The sequence below is a fragment of the Cimex lectularius genome, unplaced genomic scaffold (assembly GCF_000648675.2).
Source record: "Cimex lectularius strain Harlan isolate CLEC.00 unplaced genomic scaffold, Clec_2.1 scaffold331, whole genome shotgun sequence".
Lineage (NCBI taxonomy): Eukaryota > Metazoa > Arthropoda > Insecta > Hemiptera > Cimicidae > Cimex > Cimex lectularius.
In genome coordinates, this window is record NW_019392942.1 from 146,808 (window position 1) to 172,019 (window position 25,212).

The 25,212-nt window shown below is 37.2% G+C and overlaps 1 protein-coding gene across 2 annotated transcripts in view; it reads right to left on the reverse strand.

The window, feature by feature from the left end:
• The window catches only part of LOC106665560 (protein phosphatase 1 regulatory subunit 14B), a 200,309-nt gene that overhangs the window by 49,292 nt on the left and 125,805 nt on the right, over positions 1-25,212 (reverse strand). For both annotated transcript variants that reach the window (XM_024229440.1, XM_024229439.1), the window contains exon 3: positions 11,637-11,894. In XM_024229440.1, coding sequence (XP_024085208.1) covers positions 11,637-11,873 — 237 coding nt within the window. In that variant the 5' untranslated portion in view covers positions 11,874-11,894. The remainder of the gene's footprint in view (positions 1-11,636; positions 11,895-25,212) is intronic.

A 25,212-nucleotide genomic window follows, 5' to 3' on the forward strand; every position in this document is an offset into this window, starting at 1 on the left:
TAACGATCAAAAATAAAAACTTAAACATTGCAGTAAACTAGTAGAATGGTAAATAGTCGCAAACAGTAGTGAGTTGGTATATTGGATCTTATATTCTACATAAAATAGGACCATAAACTGAGTGTCAATTAGAAATTGAGATTAGTCAGGCGCTGGCAGTTGGTCAGTTGGTCCGCTAGTTGGATTTTTTTTATCAGTCTGGGATTATGCAATTTCTGATTATAAATCAGTTTATCATATTTTGGGTTCGAATGATGCCAGGATGTCTGAAGGCATCACAGAAGATTCAAGTGTAGTTGACAAAATAGGACAAGAGTCGACCAGGCGTCCGGGATTGGCCCTTCTCCCAAATCCGCCTTTGCGGCGATTGAAAAAATAATCCAGGTTTTACCTGGTCCTAAGCTGAAGCCGAACACTCCTTAAACAAAAACTGTCCAAACCCTCGTCGCCTTCTTTGAGGCAACCCGCTTCTTTCACTTGAGAACCGACTCATTAGCAACTTCGCCTTTGGTAGCACCGCCGTTTTGCAAATCTCCTTAAAGAACTCCACGTTTCCCTTGGTATGGCGTCGCCATTTTGTTCTTGAGCTTTTCATTTCGTTGGATTCAGAGGAAGACAAGAAAACGTTTTGCCTTGACTTTTACAAACAGGCTTTTCCTGACATCATAGAAAACTGCAGACTCGATAAGAAGAAACAGCTTAAATAAATGGTAAACAGGACGGGACCAAGTGCTCTCTTGTGGGATACCGGTTAGGATTTATTCGCTGGCACAACTCACTCTCAAGCTAACCATTGCCTTTATATGCATTTTATAAAGCATATCTAACAAAATGTTTGAACCGCGACGTGCGATACTGTGGAGTATCTCAATCATGTCATAATGGAATGTCCGGAATATGAAAAAGAAAGAAACTTGTTTTTGGAAAGGATTTACTCCTTGAAGGACATTGGTAGACCCTTTAATTTAGAATCCCTGATTTCCGAAGAAAGAGACGATGTATATTGGTCACTATATGACTATATCACAGAGTGTGGAATAGAGGTCTGATTCGTTGGTAGACATTGGTGCGGGGCCGGCGGTCGGGGGCATGTGCCTGCTCTTGCGTGGCGTGACGAGAGGGATGCAGGGCGCGTTAGCCCCTATCCCTCGAGGACGTGGACTTTTCCATATTAGGTTGTTTTTGATGTACATGGTTTTTATCTACGCCCTCCAGTGAGGGGAAAAAAAGCATCTCCCCCCTCCATTCGGTGCCTTTCGTGGTGCCGGGGTGGTGCGCTCCTCCTCGTTTCCCGGGTTCCGGTTTTGCGCTGCTGGTATCACCATTCCACCAATACTAGGGTCATGGGTAATGGGGACTCCCCAAACCCCCCCCCCCAAAAAAAAAAAATGTTTGAACCAGGGGTAGCATTCAAAACAGAGGGAAACTAGAGGGCTAAGATGTTTACGGCTTCTAACCAAGAGGTCAACTCTTAAATAAAAATAAAAAACGACTGGACTAAACGGAAACCAAATGAACCCCAATTGGAATAGTAGGATGACCTGAAACGACCAAAGTGAGCTTCATCAAACAAATGGCCAACACTGCACCCGGAAGACTCAGGTTAAGAGAATCCATCTACAGCTGGCATTCTTAATGTCGGATGTTTTGTATCGGGATCAGATCAGTTCGTTAACAAAAGTTATCTTCGCGTTCTTATGGTAAGTCACGTTAATAAGTTTTGACAGTTAGGTTGGGGACTTTAAAGAAGAATCGAATCCGCATATATTGAATTACTTCCCACAGTTCCATATATCCAAAATGGTAGTAATGGGTTTTGATGGTCAAAAGCGATTTGTGCCCTGAGAGTTTTCGTAGTTGTCAATCTTCTGTTAAGTTGTGATTTCTTAACTGTATAGGAATTCCATGTCTAAGTACAGACCTAAGTTCCGGGCATGAGTGGAAGTGGTACTTTATTGTAAATTAGGTACTTTTGCCCTTAATACTGTCTTCCAATTTTGACAACAGTCTTTGATCACCTTAGAATTACAGTTATTCGATGGTAGTGATTGGGACGTAGGGAAATTCAGCAGTATAAATGGTAAACAGGACGGGACTAAGAGTGCTCCCTTGTGGGATACCGGTATTGGATTTATTCGCTGGCACAACTCACTCTCAAGCGGCGGTAGGATTCGAGGATAAGGTAATTAAGGGAGAGGTAGGAAGGGTTTCTAAAGGATTCTATGACCATCGAGCAACTCCATTAATTAATAACTGTTGTAATTCGTCAAATTTTCGATCGTTTATTCAGACTTTATCAGGATTCAACAGTGATTGCTTATGTAGTCTGTTTTTTTATATAACTGAATTAAAACCTATATAGGAAACGAGGGAGAAATGTAGTTTAGTCATGGTTTAATGGTAAGCTATGGCAGAATTTGAATCATACTCGGAAATTGGCAATTTATGAAAAAAGAAATCGACTTGTGAATAAAACAGTTCAAAACCAAATGGCCAATCGGCCGATTGATTGTTTCTGTATCGACCTTATAGTCAATTTAAAGAGATAACAAAAAAACCCGTCCATGTTCTCCTTTTTACCAGCCAATTAAGATGAATCATGGGGCCAAACTCGACAGTCCCTCGGGAAAATATAAATACCTTGAAGCCGTGTGAATCATCGAGTTTCCTGGGCAGAAGATTTTTTTTTCTTTTAAGAGCTTTACGCTCCAGGGAGCGAAATTAGAAAGTCTTATTGATCAGGACGTGCTTTAATAAAGCACCGGGTTGATTCATCCTGCGGGAGACAACAATGGTGCGCTACAGTTTCATCTTAATTGTCGGCTCGTTTTCGTCAAAAGAAACTCTCACACATCGGCTTTCCCTGAAAGTCGCGACTTTCATTATTTTCCTATTTTCCGTTTGGGATGGAAACCGGGTTCGGGTTTTTTGTTATAAGTTTTTCCGGGGTCAGAACTACTTAAAACTTTTCATAAGGCACGTTGTTAAAACTTCGATATCCTTTCTTCACTCAAATGAGAATCTTAGAATTATCCAATGTCAAACTGTCCGAGTTAATAATGTTAACAAATAAATTGACATTCCGTTTCTGGGAGTTTGTTGACCCTCCGGAAGCAAGGAAATTAACCTGTAACCAATGATTCTAAACGTGATAACAGGAATCAAAAGCTGGAGCTTTTTAACACATCAAAAATGCAGGATACACCATTGAACTTACTCGCCTTTAGCATTTCTTAACAAGTTCTTTTTAACGGAAAATTAATTTAAGCCAAGGGAATTTTTTTGGGTGAAGATTAAGTTGATTATATTTTTAGGAGATTAATTTGACTTGCAAGGTAGAGGTGTTATTTCATCTCTGTCACATCTTAGATCTAGAACGTACAAGAAGGTCATTTACATAATTTCTACCTAAAACTCACGGATAATTTTCTCCCAGGGCGACTTTACTAGATAGATCAACTCAACAATGAAGTTTTCACATAAAACTTACAAAAGTGAGTAATTCATCAAAAGATTCGTATGAAGTTTTTAACTATGACAAATCTACCGACAATCTTACAAATTCCTTTATTTAACTATCAATCTTTTTTATTCTACTTTTTCGGTTGACTTTTGATATTTTTGACGATTGGGGGAACAATTAAAATTAAGAAAACAAAGATGAAAACTTAACAGTTTATTGCTTCAGAATTCAAATGATATTGAATAAACAGTTTAAATTCCGTAAAAAGTAAACATTGAAAAATCCTTTATCCTTGTTTTTGATTAGGGATTAAGTGAGGTGTTACCTCTACTTGATATTCCCAATTTAAAAATTAGTATAAACAAATATTTATTGATAAAAACAATGAGACAAATTAATGGTAGTATTTTCTTTTATCGAGAAAGTCTTCTGTATTTACAAACTGATGACGAAAACACAGAGAGATCTTAGAAAAAAGTAAAAGTCTTAGTTGACTTGCGAATAAATGAACTGATCGACACGGATCACTTTTCGTTGGGTTTTTAGGTCATCATCAGTGAGAAACTATGGAAACCAGAGAGAACAGATAGGCCCAGAAAACTCCCCAAATCATTCGCTTTATCCATTCGCAGACCTACATCCATTAAAAATCCGTTAAGGAATTGTTTTGTGATTAGAAAAGTGTATCGATATCGATAAAAAGAAAATGAGTTTGATGATTGTCCAGTTCCAGAAAAGAAACCCAATAAACTATCAATATGTGTTGTAATCACTCTAAAAATTTATTTCGGCCAATTTACCTTGTTTGCAATATGATAAAGTTTAGCTGAGGCATGCGAGAAAATATAAACAAAAATAACGCTGGAGAATTCTGACCTGGATATTAATTAATCAATTCAAAATTTAGTGAAAATGTTGACTGCTTAACAAAAAGAAAATTAATATATCAAAGCATAAAAGATTTTTCCGAGTTTACAAACTGAAGATGGCTCATACGCTTCTGACATACCAACCCAGTAGTAGGCTGGTCAAAATGGTCGGTAACGACCAAATTTCACGTCCACTACCGCAGAAAACAGAGAGATCTTAGAAAAAGTAAAAGTCTTAATTGAACTTGAAGAATAAATGAACGGATCAAACTACTTTTCACTGGGTTTTTTAGGCCATCATCAGAGAGAAACTGTGCAAACCAGAGAGAACAGATGAGTCCAGAAAACTCGCCAAATATGTGTACTTCTTAGATACAAAGTAGTCAATTTATTGTGAGATTGCTTCGTGTTGACACACTGAAGATGGCAAAATGCGAAACCGATCTTAACAACCACCCTTTTCCAGGATAGAAAGACCAAAATGATAGTAACGACCAAATTTCATATTCAATATACTGTTATTTCAATGTTCTCTCGCATGCCTCAGCTAAACTTTATCGTATTCCAAACAAGTAAATTGGCCAAAAAAAGATTTTTACTCATTTCAAAACAGATTGAAAGTTCGTTGGGTTCCTTTTCAGGAACTAGACATCAAACTCAAAAAATAGATAATAATAAATGCAATAAATATATAATTGAAAAAGAAAAAATTTAAATTAATTGGAAATAGAATGTTTTTAAAACATTTTTTCCATTTTTTATTTATATATATTTATTACATTTATTGTTATCTAATTTTAAGAAATTTTATTTTTGTCTTGATGTATGATGTTATCACCTTCCATATTTATGTAAATAATTTTCAACTTTATTAGCTAATTGTCATTTTTTTCTAGGATTTTAACATGATAAAAGTTTATATTATGTCCAGTTTTTGTTATATTCACTATTTTCGTGGTCTGCTTGACCAATTATTACTTTACAAATAATTAAGGTTTTTAGTTGAGATAAAAAAAAGGCAGTGTCACGAGAGGGATTCGAACCCACGATCTTCGGCTTGATACGCTCGTGACACTGCCTTTTTATCTCAACTAAAAACCTTAATTTTTTGTTATATGTTGATTCAAACCAGTTTTTTTTCTCTTTTATTTTTTATATCTATTTTGAGTTGGTTCAATCTTTTGTATAAAAATTATATAGTTTGTCCTATATATGCCCTTTTGCAAAAGCATTGTAATTTGTATACTTCTTTACATTGTTTTAGTTTTGTTAAGGATTCGTTCATGGAGGGTAAATTATTATGCACTTTTTTACAAATGTACATGTAGAAATTAAAATCTTGAAACATTTTTTCTTTTTTACATGTTTTTATTAGCTTTTCTGTCAAACCCTCAACATAAACCATAATAATACATTAGTAGTAGTACAGTTATTTGAACCGAACATCAGCCATGCCGTCAGTTTTTGATAATAAATGTAATAAATATGTAAATAAAAAACACGGAAAAATTGTAACAAAAATTGCTGTAGAAAAGAACATGTATACCAACCAACAGTATCATAGATAAAAACTACTAACTTTATGGGCTTCCTAACAAAAAAAACGAGTTGGAATCTCGTTTTTCTCATTATAATAATTTCAACGTTTTTAATAAAATTAATGTTATATAAATAGCTTGTATAAAATGTTCACATTGTTTTTTATTTTGTAGACTGATGAGGGGAGGCTGATGCCAACGAAATCGATATTGATAAAAAGAAAATGAGTTTGACGATTGTCTAGTTCCTAAAAAGAAACCCAAGAAACTATCAATCTGTTTCGGAATGATTTTAAAAATTTTTTTTTTTTGGATTTACAAAATTACAATTTACGATTTACTTTGTTTGGAGTACGATAAAGTTTAGCTGAGGCATGCGAGAGAATATAAATAAAAATTACGCTGGTGAATATTGAGTAAGTGTGCGAAAATGTACCATATCTAATATCCAAAAACGGCAACAAATACTGATTATGTGAAAGCAGAGTACAACTACATTGAAATAACAGTATATTGAATATGAAATTCGGTCGTTACTATGATTTTGGTCTTTCTATCCTGGAAAAGGGTGGTTGATAAGATGGGTTTCGTCATTTTGCCATCGTCAGTGTGTCAACAAGCAGAAATCTCACAATATATTCACTAGTTTTTTATCTAAGAAGTAGGTTACGATGTCCAATGAACATTTTGATTCATATTGAACAGATAAATCACTTTTCTAATCACCAAACATTTCCATTACACAAGATGTGTAATGTCCGTAGGTCTGCGAATGGATGAACACATATTTGGCGAGTTTTCTGAACCCATCTGTTCTCTCTGCTTTCCACAGTTTCTCGCCTGTTGATGAACTAAAAAACCCAGCGAAAAGTAGTGTGATCCGTTCATTTATTCTTCAAGTTCAACTAAGACTTTTACTTTTTCTAACATATCTGTGTTTTCTGTGGTAGTGGACGTGAAATTTGGTCGTTATTATCATTTTGGTCTTTCTATCCTGGAAAAGGGTGGTTGTTAAGATGGGTTTCGTCATTTTGCCATCTTCAGTGTGACAACACGAAGCAATCTCACTATAAATTGACTACTTTGTATCTAAGAAGTACACATATTTGGCGAGTTTTCTGGACCCATCTGTTCTCTCTGGTTTGCTCAGTTTCTCGCTGATGATGGACAAAAAAGACCCACCGAAAAGTAGTGTGATCCGTTCATTTATTCACAAGCCAACTAAGACTTTTACTTTTTCTAAGATCTCTCTGTGTTTTCTGCGGTAGTGGACGTGAAATTTGGTCGTTACCGACCATTTTGGCCAGCCTATTACTGGGGTGATATTATGTCAGAAGCGTATGAGCAATCTTCAGTTTGTAAATACAGAAAAATCTTTTATGCTTTAATGTATTAATTTTCTTTTTGTTAAGCAGTGAACATTTTCACTAAATTTTGTATTGATTCATACCCAGGTCAAAAATTGTTCCTTTACAGAGGACTTTTTTTTTGGCAGATCTGCGAGTGAATGAAGGCAAATTTTGGCAGTTCTGTATTCATGTGTTCACTCTGATTTTCATAGTTCTTTGCTGAAGATGGCGTAAAGCCGAAACGCGTATGGGGTTCAACGTCAAAAAACTAGGTCTAGTCGGACCTAGATATGTTATCACTGTCGAAAAAAAATTACTCGCAGATTAACTAACTTTTGGATATTTTCCCGTGTTGTCTGAGGGTGGAGAACCTGTTATTTGGTCCTTTGTGATTGTTTTTGTCCAAATATCACATGATTATCTGATGGGAGGCGTTTCGTCATTTCACCATCCTCAGTATGATTTCTCTAGTCTGTTCAATACGTGCGTGTGAGGTTGGGTTGGGTGGATGAAGTCTTTTTTTAAATTTGTACTTAAGAACCGACGATTAGAAAGACCTACCGGAAAAAAGACTTAATCCAAAGAAGGCACCAATAACTTTTTTTTAACGAAGGTATTTCAACTACGAGATTTATGAACCCTTGGGGTGCCGATGTTTTGAAAACAATTGTAAGTATGTCGGGTTCGAATACAGGCCCGCTGGATTCGAACCCTGGAACTTCACCTTATAGTATGAGCGCCGTGTCAACGCCTAAACCGTAGCGGCCACCGACGCCCCAAACAACGACCTTATGATGACCAAATTTGACTTTTTCACAAAAATGTGATCTTTTTTTATGTGCGTTACTTCATGATAATTTATATTTTATGTAAAATAAACTGAACCAATTTAGTTGGTTCTTTTCGCGTCAACTGACGAATTCAACAGTACGAGCATTGACATCATAAATGGTCATGTTAATATGTCAAAAGGGCCGAAAAGATAAACGTGACGAGTGTAATAGGCCTTTCGAAAGAATTCAGTTGTTATCACACCATCAAGCCAGTTTAAACAAATTATAATCATTCATTGTGATTAACAGCAATTAGTTTGCTTTACAAATATGTCTAAAAATACGTCTCAGCGTAATTTCAGTACAAGAACGGAACGTGTTTTCTACAAGCTTTAGACGGTAAAAACACTGGATTCGTGACGGCCCGCATAGTTGAACGGACAAGTCAAATTTGTCGAGACACGGTATCACCTCGGCAGAAGAGTTATCACTTATCAGCTTCGCCCACAATTTCCAGGCCGGTCGAAATATCTCCCATGAATTAAATCTTAATCAGATGTATAAAAGCAAACACAAAAGGGTAAGAATCACCTGTGGCACGTCAGAATAGATACTTCATCTTAAGTGTTTTAACACGAACGAGTTAAGATCAATTCATCGATATCACGATAATTTATAACGCTCCCATCTGGTCTTATTTTCAAAGATAAGAGTTGTTTAACTTACTCGGTTTAAATTTAAATCTGCACGCATTACACCGCCTTAAGAAAACAGATGCCTTGTTAAAAAAACAACTTGGTAAAAATAACATAAAACTTTACCTACAAGTATCTACATAGTTTGAAGTATTGTTATTGTGTTTATAAGCTACTCGAAAACATTCTACCAACAAAAACCACTAATTTCATTGCTGAGCTGATTTCAATTTACTAAAATTTATCATATGCAAGGATAATTTGGTTCATTGACCATACAAAACCGATTTTCTCGTAATCCGTCGGAAGAATATTGAGCGAAGAATTTCTCGGTCCATCGTGGCATTCCTGTTGATGTCCTTGATAACAGGACAGCCCAATTAGCCGGCAGATGGTTTTGAGATTGTACTCCTGGGGTCTAAACCCTCTCTTTCCAGAAATAAAATTTGGTATAAATGGCCTAACGAATAGCGTGATGTTAATCCATGATAAACTGAAATAAATAAAAAGAGATGGTCCACCGCTGTTCCAACATCCCATAAGGAGGAAACAACTTACAATTCATGGCAAGGGAACGATTTGCCAAAGCTGTCAAGAATATCTAGTACATCTTAATTATTTTTTTAAGTATATTTGATAGTCTAGATTAACTATTTTGGTGACTGCCTGCGATTTGTTAAAGTTTCTACCAGGCGTCACCAATACTGAAATCAAGCTTAAGACTTTCAAGCAGTAACCAATGAACAGCACTTCTCGTTATAAGCAAGAGCTGTTTTACACTAGGCTCGCCGACGATACCTAATCAAAAATGGAACGAACTGCCAAAAGAAAAAAAAAGGTAATGCTCTATACTGTACTGTAAGAAGACGCCCTGCTACCTGTCCCCGGATTATGGTTTGGACAGTTTCCATCATGAAACTATGTGGAGGCTGTCTGTGGCTTACTTTCCACCAGGTACCACAACTATGTTGGAATGCTTTCGCCTTCAAAACATCACCCAATGAGCATGCAGCACTCTTCTATATAATCAAAGGTTTAATATCAGACTCATTGTCGAGATTTCACCCTGAGAAAAACTAAAGTGAAAAAAGCCAGAAGCATCAAGTTACTTTCAATAGCTTACACTCATAGGAGTCATCGCTAATTGGACAGTCAGTACGGCAGCCGTCTACCAATATCCAGTTCATAAACACCCACCAGTCTCTCAGGACTGCCTGTACTGCAGACAGCCGACGAGGAAAGTAAGTGTCACCTGCCTACTCCCAATTACCCAGTCACTAAAGTAATGACCTCGATGTTCCTAAACACGGTAATGCTCTATACCACGGTAGAAGAAAACGCCCTGCTACCTTTCCCCGGCTTGTTGTTTGGACAGTTTCCATCATGAAACTATGTGGAGGCTGTCTGTGGCTTAGTTCAACTTTCCATCAGGCGCCACAACTATGTTGGACATGCTTTCGTCTTCAAAACAACACCCATTGAACATGCAGCACTCTTCTATATAATCAAAGGTTTAATATCAGGCTTATTGTCGAGATTTCACACTGAGAAAAACTACAGTGAAAAATGTCAGAAGCATCAAGGTACTTTCAATAGCGTACACTCATAACTGGACAGTCAGGATAGCAGCCGTCTACCAACATCCAGTTCATAAACACCCACCAGTCTCTCAGGACTGCCTGTACTGCAGACAGCCGACGAGGAATGTAACTGTCGCCCGGCTACTCCTAATTATCCAGTCACTAAAGTGGTGTGTTGTTCCTAAACACGTTTAGTGACTGACTACTCTGCGATGAGCATGAAACTCATCGTTTACATTGACCTGTTGTCTGGGCAGTATTCACCATTGGGTCTATGCAGTTTATTGGAGTTTCTACCAGCTGTCACTGTTTCAATAATGCATCTGCCTTTTATGCAGCGGTTAATGAACAGCACTCATATATATAAGCAAAGGATCAACCTGCTTAATCGACACTGAATTCTCAACAAAGACAAATGACAACACAACCACAAACAATAGCTACCTCGTAGCTTAGCAGACATGGCTGAGACTAAGCTATGGACAGTCTACCAACATCAGCTTCTACAACTATCCTTTTCAAGGACAATATTACCCCAGTCACAAAAGTAGGACGATTTGTTTACTCAGGAGTACTCAAGTGAAGGAGGACACATACACGGACAGTACTGTGGGCTTTATATCGTCGAACCCTGAGAGCACAACAGGGTTTTGCCCGGACAAATCCGAAATAATTTTATTAAATTAATTGCTTAAGAGAATATGATGGAATACCTGATGCGTAAAAGGCGGGGTAAACTCAAGCAAATAAAATGCGTAATAACCCAGAAACCCAGGGACCTTAGAAACACTGTCAACACTATTGATCAACGGATTGTTTTGATGCTGAAATCCTATTGAAGTTGGTCTAAGAATAGATTTCTCCAGTTTCCATCAGCTTAAGTTGGGGAAAAAACCATAATTAGACCGTTTTTCCTTCGATGGGTTGTCAAAAAATATGAAATTTTACAGAATGTATGGTAGAAGATAGATATATAAAAAATATTTGAATCTGAGGTAAAGAAATAAACAAAAAGCACATTGTTGGCGTTCGAATGGTCCGCAGATATAGATAATTGTTCAGGGTTGAACCATTTAATGAAAATGTCGTATTCAAGAGAGAATAATTAAGTTGGTCGGTTTTGATAGACGCGAAAAGAAATCCAATCAATGGTTGTTACGAACTCATGGCGGAAAACAATGATGCCACCCACATGACGTCAGATGAGATTGAAAACAGGGCATCGACCGGCTGATTAACGATTTAGTACATTGCCTAATTCAAGAAAGGTGAATACACCGGCTTGAAAAGAAATGTTTAAGAGGAAAGAGAAAGTGGAATAATTGCCAAATCACTGTTTAAAGTAGAGAACTTGTGAAAGATCGCTTACCGTCGACTCGTAGAGTTTTTGTAGTTCGTCGTAGAGCCACATTTCGACAGCGAGCCTCTTCCTGATCAGAGACATTTGATGAGAGCCGTACTTGGCCGTCAGGAACTTCTCACGTCTCTCCTTGACTTCGCCCTTTTCGGTGAAGTTGACGTGGAGTCCTTTGCCTGGGCTTCGCTCTCCGACTTCGCTCTGACTCCTCATAACGCCGTTGTACGACGACGCCACACCCACTTCCATGCTGCAAAGTTTCTGATGCTTCTGGAAAAAAACAAAAAACAAAAGGGTTAATCGAATGAACGTCAAAAGGATGACTCAGAAAGATTACTGGCATCCAAAAATGGGCTATCTAAAGTTTTACGTCAATAAATCAGTGTTTACCACCAAATCATAAAATTGTATTGTTTTTATGTGTTTAAACATTCTCTTTGGGAAAAAAAATCAGTTGCTTTTTATAGCCAATAAGAAGGATGTCCGGGGGAGTCGGTGGCCGCAACGGTTTAGGCATTGACACGGCGCTCATCACTGTAAGGTAAAGGTCCCGGGTTCGAATCCAGCGGCCCTGCATTCGAACCCGACATACTTACACATGGGCTTTTTTTCAAAAACACCGGCACCCCGAGCCGATATAACATCTGCTGTTGCGAACCCTAGTAAAAATTTAAAAAATCCGTTTTCAATGTTTTTTTCATAAAAATGTTACCTACTTTTACGTATTCATTGAATCAGCACGTTTTAACCCTTTCTGGCCTAATGTTGCGTCAGAGCAACACACATTTCTTTTAATAATGATATAATATTTTAAAATCAGCAAATTGGTAGAGAAAAAATTGAGACGCAACACTGAAGATCTCAACTGCTGAATCGGCCCATACAGAGAAATCAAAAAAAGAAGAAAAATTCTTAATTATACCATGTAGTGGGATATAAATAATTTAATAAGTTGTACATCGAAAAAGACAATATTTTTGATGTTTTAGCGCAAATTATCCCCCAAGTGGTTATTGCTTATGCCGTTGACAAAACGCTGTCTCTCGTGCCCGGGCATGTTTTTGCATAACAAGCTCTGGACGATATATCGTTCCCTCGTGGGACGCCACCCCGTTTTCAAGTTGACGTCAACCAGAGGCCATCAGGGTAATGGAAGAACAATCGACCTCAACTAGAAAATAGCAGGCCTTTCGAGACGAAAAGGGCGGACTAAAGGAGGAGGAATTGTCAAATGTTGCAAAGGGTGCACAACAAGGAATTTATCACAATGCAGGAGGTCTATTACGGGCTAAGTTCGACGAGATCGACCTTTATTGTTACAATGATATCCCGACACACATCATTTTTGACACTACGAACCGTAGCCTTCTCGCTCGAAATCATTGTTTTTATCGTTTACAGCATGACACAGTCTGAAGATTTTTAGCAGTTAAAGATGGTACACTATTTCTTTGCCTAAAACCATCCTCATTAAACACTGCTCCAGGCAAACAAATATTTAAGAATAACAAACTTCATAAGCTTACCTGGAGGAAACAGGTAGACAAATCGCACTCTCAACACGACACACAAGAATGACACATTTACACAGAACACATTTTGAGCACTGAAGATGATCTCATTAAAGATCGAAACGTCCGCACGATAAAGAAATTCTAAAACCTCACACCAGACCGCATCTCACGACCTCCAAATAATCATCAAGTAACAGTCACTAAACACGCACATATAGACAAAACGACACAAGTGTGGAGCAAAGTTTTGCAGTGAAACAAGCGCTATAAATCAAAAGATATCCTATGGGCTACTAAATATTCATTCTCTGATTTAATATGGAGCTCCGGAATGGTAGCGAAAAACTTGGAAAAGAGGAATTATTATCAATTAAAAGAATTACAAACATTGGTGTACCATGCATACTTGCCCGACTTCAACAATGGGTGTTCCATTGGGATTGCATACATCCAGAAGATGTTATACGAAAGTAGGACAATAAAATAAAATCCGACCTTAGAGAAAGCAGAAGAATAAAATAAAATCCTAAAAGGACTAATCAGAAACTAAAAATACTGCTAAATCTTAGATAAAAAGACAAATTGAAAATGAGAAAACAGTGGAATTCACTCATTGGATATAAACAATCCTAGAACGAAGTTTTTCAAGGAAAGAAGCACCATAATGGATCAAATGAAGCAGGAAAAATCTTGAAACCCTAACAGGCTTCTTAACAAAAACTGCAGACAGAAGAAGATTGGTATAACCCAACACGGCACGTGCAGATTCCGCAAAGGAGCAGAGGAGACTCCAACACACCCAATAACAAACTGTGGCGCCACATAAGCCCGTAGGAGGAAGTGTTTTGGTACGTACAACGTAACCGTAGAAGAAATTCAACCACTAAAACCGAGCTTACTTATCAAGTTTCTTGATTAACCAGGACTAACACCGAAGTACAATAAGTACAGAACGGGAGATCCAACAGCTCTCAAAGGGTGTAGTATATTACACACTCGAATACATCTTATGAGCCCATTATGGATACAGATATATCGAAAATAAAACTTCGAGTGCTCGACAGCTAAGCAGGACTGAAGGCCTAAACCCGTTACCAGTGGGGAACCTTTGCTGGGCTAGAGCATTTTGCATGGTATACAATTGTATGGAATATTATTAACAGAAAAGCACCAGTTGGCAGTTCCGCAGGTGATAAATAAGCCCACTTGGTTTTGCCGCAGAAAGTGTAAACCACACCATAGCTGCTCCAATTTTCGAAGGTGTTTGAAGCAATTCAATGTTGCTCAGGGCCTAAGATATCTTAAGCCTAACCATGTCCTAGAAAATCAGGTAACTTGGATATGGGTACCAGGACAAGATTGAAGCAAAAAGAACAGGCTGACAAACTAGCAAAAGAAAAATTAGTATCTCTGTCAGGAAGCACGAACTAAGGAAATAATACTCTTTTATTCTGGCCTTTGTCCATTTAGACCTACAAAAATATGGTAATATGGTAAATGGGCGTCTGTCATGAAACAGCAGAAAGATGGGAAAATGTGTTTTGTGACTGCAAAGGATTGACCCGGAAACGGTAAAGCCTATTAGGAATGATGATATTGAGACCTCCAGAAATAAACGAAGTGGAACCGCAGAAATTGATAAATTAACTAAAGGGTTGTGCACTTTTTGAGAGAAATAAAACAGCAAATATGTCGAACTGGTTTTATCAAGGGTCATGACAAATTTTAACGAAACTTCCTCCCAAACCATTTTCTCCCATAGAAGTCAAGCAGGCCCACTGTAACCTCAGGAAAACAAAATGCCCAGGTTACGATATAATTACTCCAAAAATTATCACAACTCCCTAAAAAAAAGCAATCATTTTGATATCCCTTCAACTCTGTCTTTCGCACTACCCACCCTTGGAAATTCTCTTCAATAAAGGTTATTCCTAAACGAAACAAACCGACTCACCTTCCCAGTTCCTACAAACCAATCACTCGTTTACTTATAATCGGGAAGATGTTTGAAAAACTACTGTTGCTCCGCCTTCATTACGAAATTCCATTCCATATTCCTAATCACCAATTCGGTTTTCGGAGTTACCATTCGACTTTCCATCAAGTTCATCGCGTGTTGGACACCACTGCCACTCCCTCGAACTGAAACCGTACTGCCCTGGTGACTTCCAGGACATCGTATGGCACCCGGGTCTTCTCTGGAACGTCAAGGGTATCCTACCAGTTACTATATTCCTGATACTAAAATGTTACGTTACAGACCGTTACTTCAAACTGTCCAAAGTTAAAAGTTGAACGAACTGCCCCAGCTGACTATGCATTACGACTTCACATAAACCCAGCGCTTATCTGAAACAGCGCGTATTTCTCCACGTTCTTTGGACGTACGACATCCTTCTGACAAATCTCTCGCCTTTTTTGCTTTGTAATCTTCTCTGTATGTTTTAAAGCAAATAAATCTTTTTTTAAACGGCCTTTGGCGTTCCAAACTTATAATTAAAGACACTTCTTTCTCCTCCATTTATCCGATTCTCGCTGGTGTTGGAGCTTAATATGCAGGGAGTTCGGCTACTCGTGTTACAAACTTTGCCAGTAGATTCTACATTCAAAATGGAACCAAAAAGTCCTAATTAACTAAGGTCCGAATCTCAAGAGTTTCGGAGTTATTCTTCTTTTTTCTAATTTTTAAGATTTCACGACCTTGCTTCAAATAAACAATGATCACTCCAAAACTAGATGGTTTTGGACAAATCCGTTGTTACTATTGAAAACTACGTCAAATTTCTAATATGATGTGATCTTTACTAAACTTGTAAACGATGGTAAAATAAGTGCTTTAGTAGCGAGAACTTTGAAAATCTCACTTCAAAGTTATATTTTCATTTTACACTCAAATCCCTTAATGCGCGAATTGCCATCCTTAACATTACCCGCCAATCCCCGTCGGAGACTGAAGCTACTTTGCCCACGAGAAAATTTGTTGGCTAACATCGGCAAAACATAGTTGCCAAGTGATTTCCACCCCGTTTATAGATGGACTTGGCTGGTGGCTACAGTTGGATGGAACCCGTTCATGCCTTATTATACGCCCTTTTGCCCGTGCATACAACCTTATGTGCACGTTCACACAATATAATACCAATTTCAATATTTTTTGTTGCGTATTTAAAGTGCAGTTGTAAATAAATGAATTAAAACAAGGTTTCACTTGTGAAAAGTTGTGCAATTACTGGAGGTTTTTCATTTCTGTCGAATAGTCGAATACTCCCTGGTATTTTTCTTCCTATTTTCAAAATCTTGTGATTTCTCGGCCAACGGTAAAACAAATAATTAAATAACAAAAGTGTCCGAAAGAAAAGTTTCCTCCGAAGCTTTCACTTAACCCCCTCGGAAAAACTTCGTATCAATTTGTTCCATTTGGCTTTTCTTTCCTCTTTATAAATTTATTCCGATGATTTCAAGGTATTGAAAGGGTAAAACAATACTTGAGCCTTTAAAAGAACGATAATTAATCTTTTTGATCGAATATAAAAATTTTGTTGAAAAGTTCGAAAAAAAGACTTATTGAGGCGTGAACCGATTTTTCCTAAAAACAAGGAAAAATATATTTCATTTTAATAAAACAGTTTTTAATATTAAACATCGATTAGGAAAAAAATGAACTATCTATACAGGGTGAATTGCTACTCGTGCTACAAACTTCTCCAGTAGATTCTTCACCCTAAAATGAACAAAAAAGTTCATATTGTCCATGGTCCGATTCTCAACCATTTCAGAGTAATTTCGCTTTTTATCGATTTTGAAAGATATCACGTCCTGGCGTCGGAAAATCGTGATATCTTTTAATCTAAACATTTCTCTTAAAATCTATAAGCACCGTTGAAATCCCCGTTAATAACGGACCACGAAATGTAATGGATTTAATAATTAAACTGAAGTATATCTTCACGAAAGCTCTCCGTGTCAAACAGATTACACGAAATTTAAAAAATGGCAAAAAGGAGGGAAAATTCTAAAGGTGAAGTTGAGATGGGAAGTAGTGTCCGAGCGGATCGAAGGTCGTGGGTTCGAATCCCGCTCGTGACACTGACTTTGTATCTCAACCAATACCTTTAATAAATATTAATTTATTGAAAAATGTTAATTAGTCAACGGACCACGAAATGTAATGGATTTAATCCTGTATAAACTTGAATCCTTTTCATCTTCCAACAGTACCATCGTATGGTTTCGCTCTTTCTTTACTGTTCCTAATGGCCACAACTCCTCATTCCTCCCCTTAACTTCAGGTGTTCCTCACAGCTCTCACATTTCCCCTCTGGAACAGAGGTTTTTACATCAACTCCATCCAACATTGCGGTTACCACCTTAGATCTACATTTGGCTATCCTCACAATTCTGAAAGATGTGAATTCCATAAACGAATAGGCACAAAAAACAACGAAGAATTAAATCGTAGGAAGTCCAAAGCTATTCCTCAAATCCTCCCATCCTTCCTTTCACCATCAACCTCCTACCTTTGACCAAAATCGTTTCTGTAAACCACACATTTCCCAAATTTCCCGACGCTGTAGTACATCTCACATCATCTCTCATACCTGTATTCAGATCTATCCCCAGTGCTTTCTTTCTAAAGATTGACTTTCGAGTGAAACATACAAAAAAAGAGTGAAATTTTGCAGAATTCTTAATGCAACCAAATGCCAGTAGATTCTACATACAAAATGGAACCAAAAAAGTCCTAATTAACTATAGTCAGAATCTCAACAGTTTCGGACTTATTTCAATTTTTCTGATTTTTTAAGATTTCATGATCTTGCTTCAAATAAACAATGATAACTCCAAAACTACAAGGTTTTGGGCAAATCCGTTGATACTATTGAAAACTACGTTAAATTTCCAATAAGATATGACCAATACTAAACTTGTAAACCTTCTGGAAATAATAGTTTTAGTTGCCAGAAATTTGAAAAATATATACATTTTTTTCAATGTTGAAAAACTTTCTATGGTGATTCTAAACACTATTTCCAAACCTAGAGACCAGCAACTTTCAGAAAACGTTAAAGAATTGAATTAAACTAAACTTTTTTCATTTTTCATCAACAAACGAGCCCATTTTCTCATATTAGCCACTGCAAATCAAAAGTTTAATTTAAGTTTTCAGCAGCGGACAGGATCCAATGCTTTAAAATTACAACACTTGCACTATTTCTGTTTCGAACCCAAATTAAAAAGTTTAATAAATTCATTCAAAATTGTATTATTATTAATCTTTCCACCTTACCAATCGGTCGACCACGGTTTTATCCATTCCTTCATCAATTTCTTCATCTTTGAAAAAAGTAATTAAAAAAGCAATTATACCATTAAAAAGGATATTAAACGGAGTACGTTTTCTGAAATTTGCTGGTCCTGAGGTTTGAAAATACATAGTAGTTTAGAATCACCATAGTAAATTTTCAACTTTGAAAAAAAAAATTTTCTCCAATGTTCTCGCTACTAAAACACTTATTTCTCGAACGTTTACCAGTTTAGTATTGATCACATCTTATTGGAATTTTAACGTAGTTTTCAGTGGTATCAACGAATTTGTCCAAAACTATCAAGCTTTGGAGTTATCATTGTTTATTTGAAGCAAGGTCGTGAAATTATAAAAAATCAGAAATAGAAGAATAATTCCTAAACTGTTGAGATTCTGACTATAGTAGATAAGACTTTTTGATTCCATTTTTACTGTAGAATCTACTGGCAAAATTTGTAACACAATTAGCCGAACACCCTGTACATTATTACAAACAAATGAATTACCAATATTTTTGCGGTATTATTCGGTAATTGTGCATGTCGTAAATAAACTGCCATTCACGAACTGGTTGTTTATGGCTTAATAAAAAAGGTACGCGCGTAGTTAAACTGTAATTAAAACATGGTAACAGGAGATCTAATTCATAAATACTGCAACAATAATCTTATAATCTCATAATCTCGCCCGCATCCGATCCTTTTGGATTCGTGTTTGTAACTTCTGTCAGACCGAAGTAAACCAACACCGGTTTTTATAAATTATGCGACCCTGCCATTATTAAACAATTTGGAAAAATTATTCATACTTAATTGGCGTCCTTAGAGTTATCCATCACTTTATTACTGCCGGCTGATTAGAATAGGCGGTTTCGCTTCAAAGGACTTACGGTACAACCAATATTAGTTGTATTTCTTAGAAGTTTAGAATTATTTGTTAAAGCATCTATCCCATGGGATCATGGATTACGACGAAGAGCATGCGAGCCTTAATAAAGCAAGAAGTAACGCTAAAAATCCAAACAGCCTACTTATACAGTGGTTATTTGGTGATGGTAGTACTCATTGTATCGTTCTGTTCTGTCATTTTTCACATTTGAAAGAGTGAAAGACGAAATGTAGTGACACAACCGTGTACAAGTTGAATGTGTTTTGTTTAGTATCGAAAAGTTCCATCTACATAATCTTTTCCCGTCTGCCTAAAACGTACATATTCTTAAGTTTCCGCAAATATGACTTTATAGTTTTAGCATGTTTTGTACACTTTGAGCAAACGTGGTGTCACTTTCCTTGGAGTATTTGTGCTCTTCTTTTTTACGGTTGGAGACAGTCCTTTCAGTTGCAGCACTACAGCTGGCAATCGAAATGTGGACTTATGGTGCCAGGAGATCTTAAGGTTTTGTCTGTTCTCATTATGTAGAAGTGTGATACTTAGTGTGGAAATTTTGGAAACGGAATCGGATAAGATCTTGGACAATAGGAAAGTGAGGTCAAGTAGATAGTGAGGTTAGCAAGGTAGTAACGAGCTTAGACAATTTCAGAACTTTAAGGGAGAATTGGAGCCACTGGATGTCTTGCCAGAACCTCAGAATGAAAGCATAGCGCTCAACTTTTGGAAGCGAGATATTTTAGAGGAAGTGTGGAGATTCCAGGTCTGTCTGCTTTCTATGTGAAGTCCTAAGTGATGAGGACAGTGCGAAGCGTGGTTTGTGTTCCTCGGGCCCTGCAGCCTTCTGGCTAATTGTACCTTCCTAGTTCCCTAGTTCAGCGCAATCGACTCAATCCTTCTTCTAGTACCAGGTCATTGACTGTCGCTGCTAAAATTTCATTCCCTAGGTTTTTTCTATATGCAAGGTTATGTCTCCATTGAGCCGTTACTTCTTGGTGGCTGGTTTCCATCTGCAAGTGGGACCATCGTTATATATGCCCATATTTTGTATATGTTTTCTCATATATCAGTGACCGGTCAGTAGTCCTATCATTCCTCTCAGACTACAGTAGGGAGTTCGTCAATCTTGGTGAGGGTTGTTTTAGCATAAGTTTACTGTGTCGATCGCCCCTACGTATACCAAGTGTAGGTAGGAACCTAGGTATGGTCATGTAGGCCATGGAGGTTCCCGCATACTCGATCATCCTAAAAAGGACTCTGAGGATCTTTAACGTCCGAACCTAACCTATTCGGCTTATCGGACGTTTTGATTCTCAAGATGAGAGCTAACGAACCTCCGTATACGACAGGATGTTGTTACTGCCGCAGCATTGGTGTAGAGGCAGCTCAGCCCCGAAGGGCCAAGACAACCTCACTCCCCGCTGGTCATGTAGTGTGTCTGCTTTTTCATTATCTAAAATTCCTTTGCGTCCCAGTACCCTATGACTAATGACTAATTTTGATGTCATTTTTTTACACACTAATGCTTTAATAGCGACCTATCCGAACTTACTAGGATTTTTTGTCAGTGTAACCTCTTCTAAGGTTTTCTAAGGCACAAGCATTCATGGCATGTATTTCTGTGTGAAAGGCCGAAGAACTTCCCTAATGAGTTTGATTGCTCGTATTTTGGGCTTGTACAGAAAAGTTCGTTTTTTTTTTTACCATCTGATCTGATGCCCTCCTAAGTACTTCCTCTCCTTTTTAGTATGTTTAGACTTTATAGGATGCCTAAAGATCTAACTTGAGCGGAAGTTGGCAGCTCAATGTTGTTGTACAATGGATACCAGGAACTGGAGGAGTTCCCTCCTGAGCACTGCAGCTGTACAGTTTCTTATTGTACTTTAGCCCTGGCTCCATTTTTTGGGAGCTCACAACACAAGTGTGAATTTGAGCCCCCGGTGTGCCGGTGTTCTTCCATCGAAGAAACTCATTTTTGAAGGGGGTTGGGACTAAATTCCGGGTCGTCGCTGAGATCTGATCCCTCACCTTCCATTGATGAGTGCCGTGTCAATTTCTTTCAATTGCGGCCACCGGTCCTCTTAGGCGTCAGAAAACGTCCAGAGGCGACAGTGGTGATCGAACCCAGGACCGCGGGATCTACTAGTCGAGAGTCTGACACTTTAACCACTCGGCTACCGCGGCCCCCTGTTGATGTATAGTGGAGGGCATGAATTTTTTTAATGCAATTTTTTTCCTCATTCAATCCTATATCATCATTTCCATCAATATTTAATAAACTCAGGGTTTTCATAAATGTTGGAGGTTCTTCGTTAGGCTCCGGTTAGAAGACATAATTGCACACGGGGTAATGAATGATAAGCTGTTGGATTAGTTAAAAATCACGATTTACGATGGATTCAACCAAGAGATATTTTATCAATTGTCAAGCTTTCGACCTATATTTGTCCTTCGTCAAGGATAAGATATAGTATTGATTCATGAATGCCGAAATTTCGATGACAACACCATTTTGAAAGGATGTAAAAAAAATTTAGTTTGATACTCTTCTAATTCTACACTTGATTTGATTATTAAAGCCAAGAAATCGGGCTGAATAAAGTCGGGAGAATGGGCTATTCCACAATCCCGGAAATTCCAACGAAGTCTCCTTCCTGTTGGAAATTGAAAGCTGCCGAGAAAATCTCTGAGTTTCAACAACTCAGGTGCGATCATGAAACATGCAGAAATAGAGAGGGTACGGTTGTTTTTCAAGTGTACCTGGGAAACATTTATCTTTTTTTGTGAGGGTGTATGTGGTTCCAGGGTGTGTTTAAACCCTCACGTATTTCACGTATGATAGTTTTAAACGTCGTTTTGCTTTTAGCTTTGTAGAAAGCATTCAACATTCAAGAAAACTTTACGGGAGGAAAATGTGGGCAAATGTTTTGGCAGATGGTTAAAATATTAATTTAAGCATTTTTTCTTTATATTATTTTTACCTTCCGAAACCGTGCTATTACACAAAAATATATATAGGTCAACTTTTCTTCTAAGAATAACTGGAATTGGCTAAGAAAGCGACTGGGTAGTTAAAAATATTTTGTAATATTTAAGAGGTTAGTTTTAACTAGATTTTTTCTATGTCAAAATGTTTTGGCAAGGGATTCACCTTGTCCCATTTATTTGTTTATGATTTGCAGAGTGCTACGCTTTCTGACATGAAATCATAAATACATTTTCCCCTAGGAACCCGCAAGACTGACGTGATCTGCTGACGGCCGGCCTTCCAGACGAGGATGTTGTGGAAATATTCCTGTCGTTTTGAAATTTCGAAACTACCTGTTACACCTATTTTCTCCGCATGGGGCCATCGGTGTTCAAATAAAATTGAAAAATTATGTTCACTGCTACTTTCTCTCTTAACTCGTGAACACAGGGGTGTCTATCTTCTAAAATCCGCATTATCCTAATACAACCCTAAACTAAAAACAACATTAAAAGATAATCAGATTTCGAAAAGTGCTTACAAGAAGTTTTAAAGGTATTTCATTTAATCGGATCACGTTAATCGAGACAAGAAGAATGTATCATGTTAATATCGATTATAAGCTGACAGGTACATAATTCAAGTACTAGTTTGATACATGGGTTCTTGTACAAGGGGTCATCTTTTAAATCTTTTTTTTAAATATTAATCTATCAGATAATTTTATCATTGCTTAAATTATTATACATATTTACTCAACTATTTTCCTTTATATACCTTATAAATTATTACAATTCCTTTTTTTTTAACTGTGAGACACAAGGGGCCGTTGAAAAAATTTCTATTGGTATCGTAAAACGGCAGTGTTTTGGCTCAGAGGATTTAATGGTGGGAACACCAGTTTTAAAATAAGCTTCGTCCAGGTCCACTTCAATAATGGCCGATTTACAAGTTTTAACCACCATAAAAAGTTGGATTATAATTACACAACATTAGTAAACAAATACGTTCAAACAAAAAAAAAAAAAACTATCAGATTTATGTTTAATTTGTGTTTTAAGTTTGGCGGATTTTTTTTGTATTTATGCAGCTACTAAAGAAGGACTGTTAACGTTTTATACACGACGGGTTGGTTGAGTTTTAAATGTTTCCCTGCTAACGGCATTTTCATTTAACGAATGTCAATTTTGAAAATTATGAGAAAACTCAATGATGGCTTTTTTTTAGCTGATTTAATCAGTTCCTAAGAGGCAGTTAAACTAAGATTTGTAAGTAAATGGATGGGGTCAGCGTCTTGCCACTCCCTGCTTATAACCCTACCAGAGCGCTAACTGTTTTGGATGTTTCCCTGCTAATGGCATTTTCATTTAACGAATGTCAATTTTGAAAATTATGAGAAAACTCAATGATGGCTTTTTTTTAGCTGATTTAATCAGTTCCTAAGAGGCAGTTAAACTAAGATTTGTAAGTAAATGGATGGGGTCAGCGTCTTGCCACTCCCTGCTTATAACCCTACCAGAGCGCTAACTGTTTTGGATGTTTCCCTGCTAATGGCATTTTCATTTAACGAATGTCAATTTTGAAAATTATGAGAAAACTCAATGATGGCTTTTTTTATAGCTGATTTAGTCAGTTCCTAAGAGGCAGTTAAAGTAAGATTTCAAAGTAAATGAAAGGAGTCAGCCTTTTGCCACTCCCTGCTTATAACCCTACCACGGCGCTATCTGTTTTGGATGTTTCCCTGCTAATGGCATTTTCATTTAACGAATGTCAATATTGAAAATTATGAGAAAACTCAATGAATGCAAATGGAAGGAGTCAGCAACTTGCGTATCCCTCCTTATACACTGACATGGGAAATTTTTATTTGCCACTTTCAAAGCCACCATAAAACTCGATGAGTTTTTTTTTTAAAGCTGAAATACTCAGTCGCTTGATAACCTAAGATTTCAATGCAAATATAAGGAGTCAGCGGCTTCGCTTTTTCCAGTTTATAAGCCGGGAATGGCACTATCATATTTTCAGGTGAATTGGATTTTTGTCACTTTGAAAACTACGAGAAATGGGATGACATTTTTTTTAGCTGATGCACTCAATTGCTTGTTGACCAAGATTCCAATGAAAGGAAAGAGAGAGCATTTTATCTCTCCCTAGTTACATCCCTGACGTGGCGCTATCTACCTATGGTATTTTCAGGTCAATCGAATTTATTTTATCATTTTGAAAATTATGAGAAATTCCAATGAAAAGTTTTTTTAAGCTGAAATAGTAGGTTTTGAATCAAACCAAGATTCGAATGCAAAAAGAAAGAGTCAGCATCTTGCCTCTGCCTCCTTATAATAATGGCACTATTTCAAACGTTATGATGTTTTATTGACCAATAGAAATTTTGGTTTGTTTCCAAACTGCGAGAAAATTCGTTGATATTTTTTAGCTGAAATACTTCCTCAGCGTCTCGCCCCCTGCTTATAACCCTGGAATGGCACTATCTGACTATGATATTTTCAGGTCAATTGAATGTTCATTTGTCACTTTGAAGACGACGAGAAAATTTGATGACATTTTTTTAGCCGATACGATGCAAACGGAAGGAGAGAGCATTTTATCTCTCCCTGCTTACATCCCTGACTTAACGCTATCTACCTGTTATTTCCCAGACAATGGAAAATTATAAGAAAATTCAATGGAAGCTGTTTTTAGGGTGAAATAATCGGTTGTGAATCAAATCAAGATTCGAAGGCAAATAGAAGAAGTCAGCAACTTGCTTATCCGTCCTTATAGCCCTGACACGGAGAATTTTTATTTGTCACTTTACAAGCCACGATAAAACTCGTTTTTAGTTTTTTTTAAAGCTTAAATTCTCAGTCGCTTGATAACCTACGATTTCAATGCAAATATAAGGAGTCAACGGCT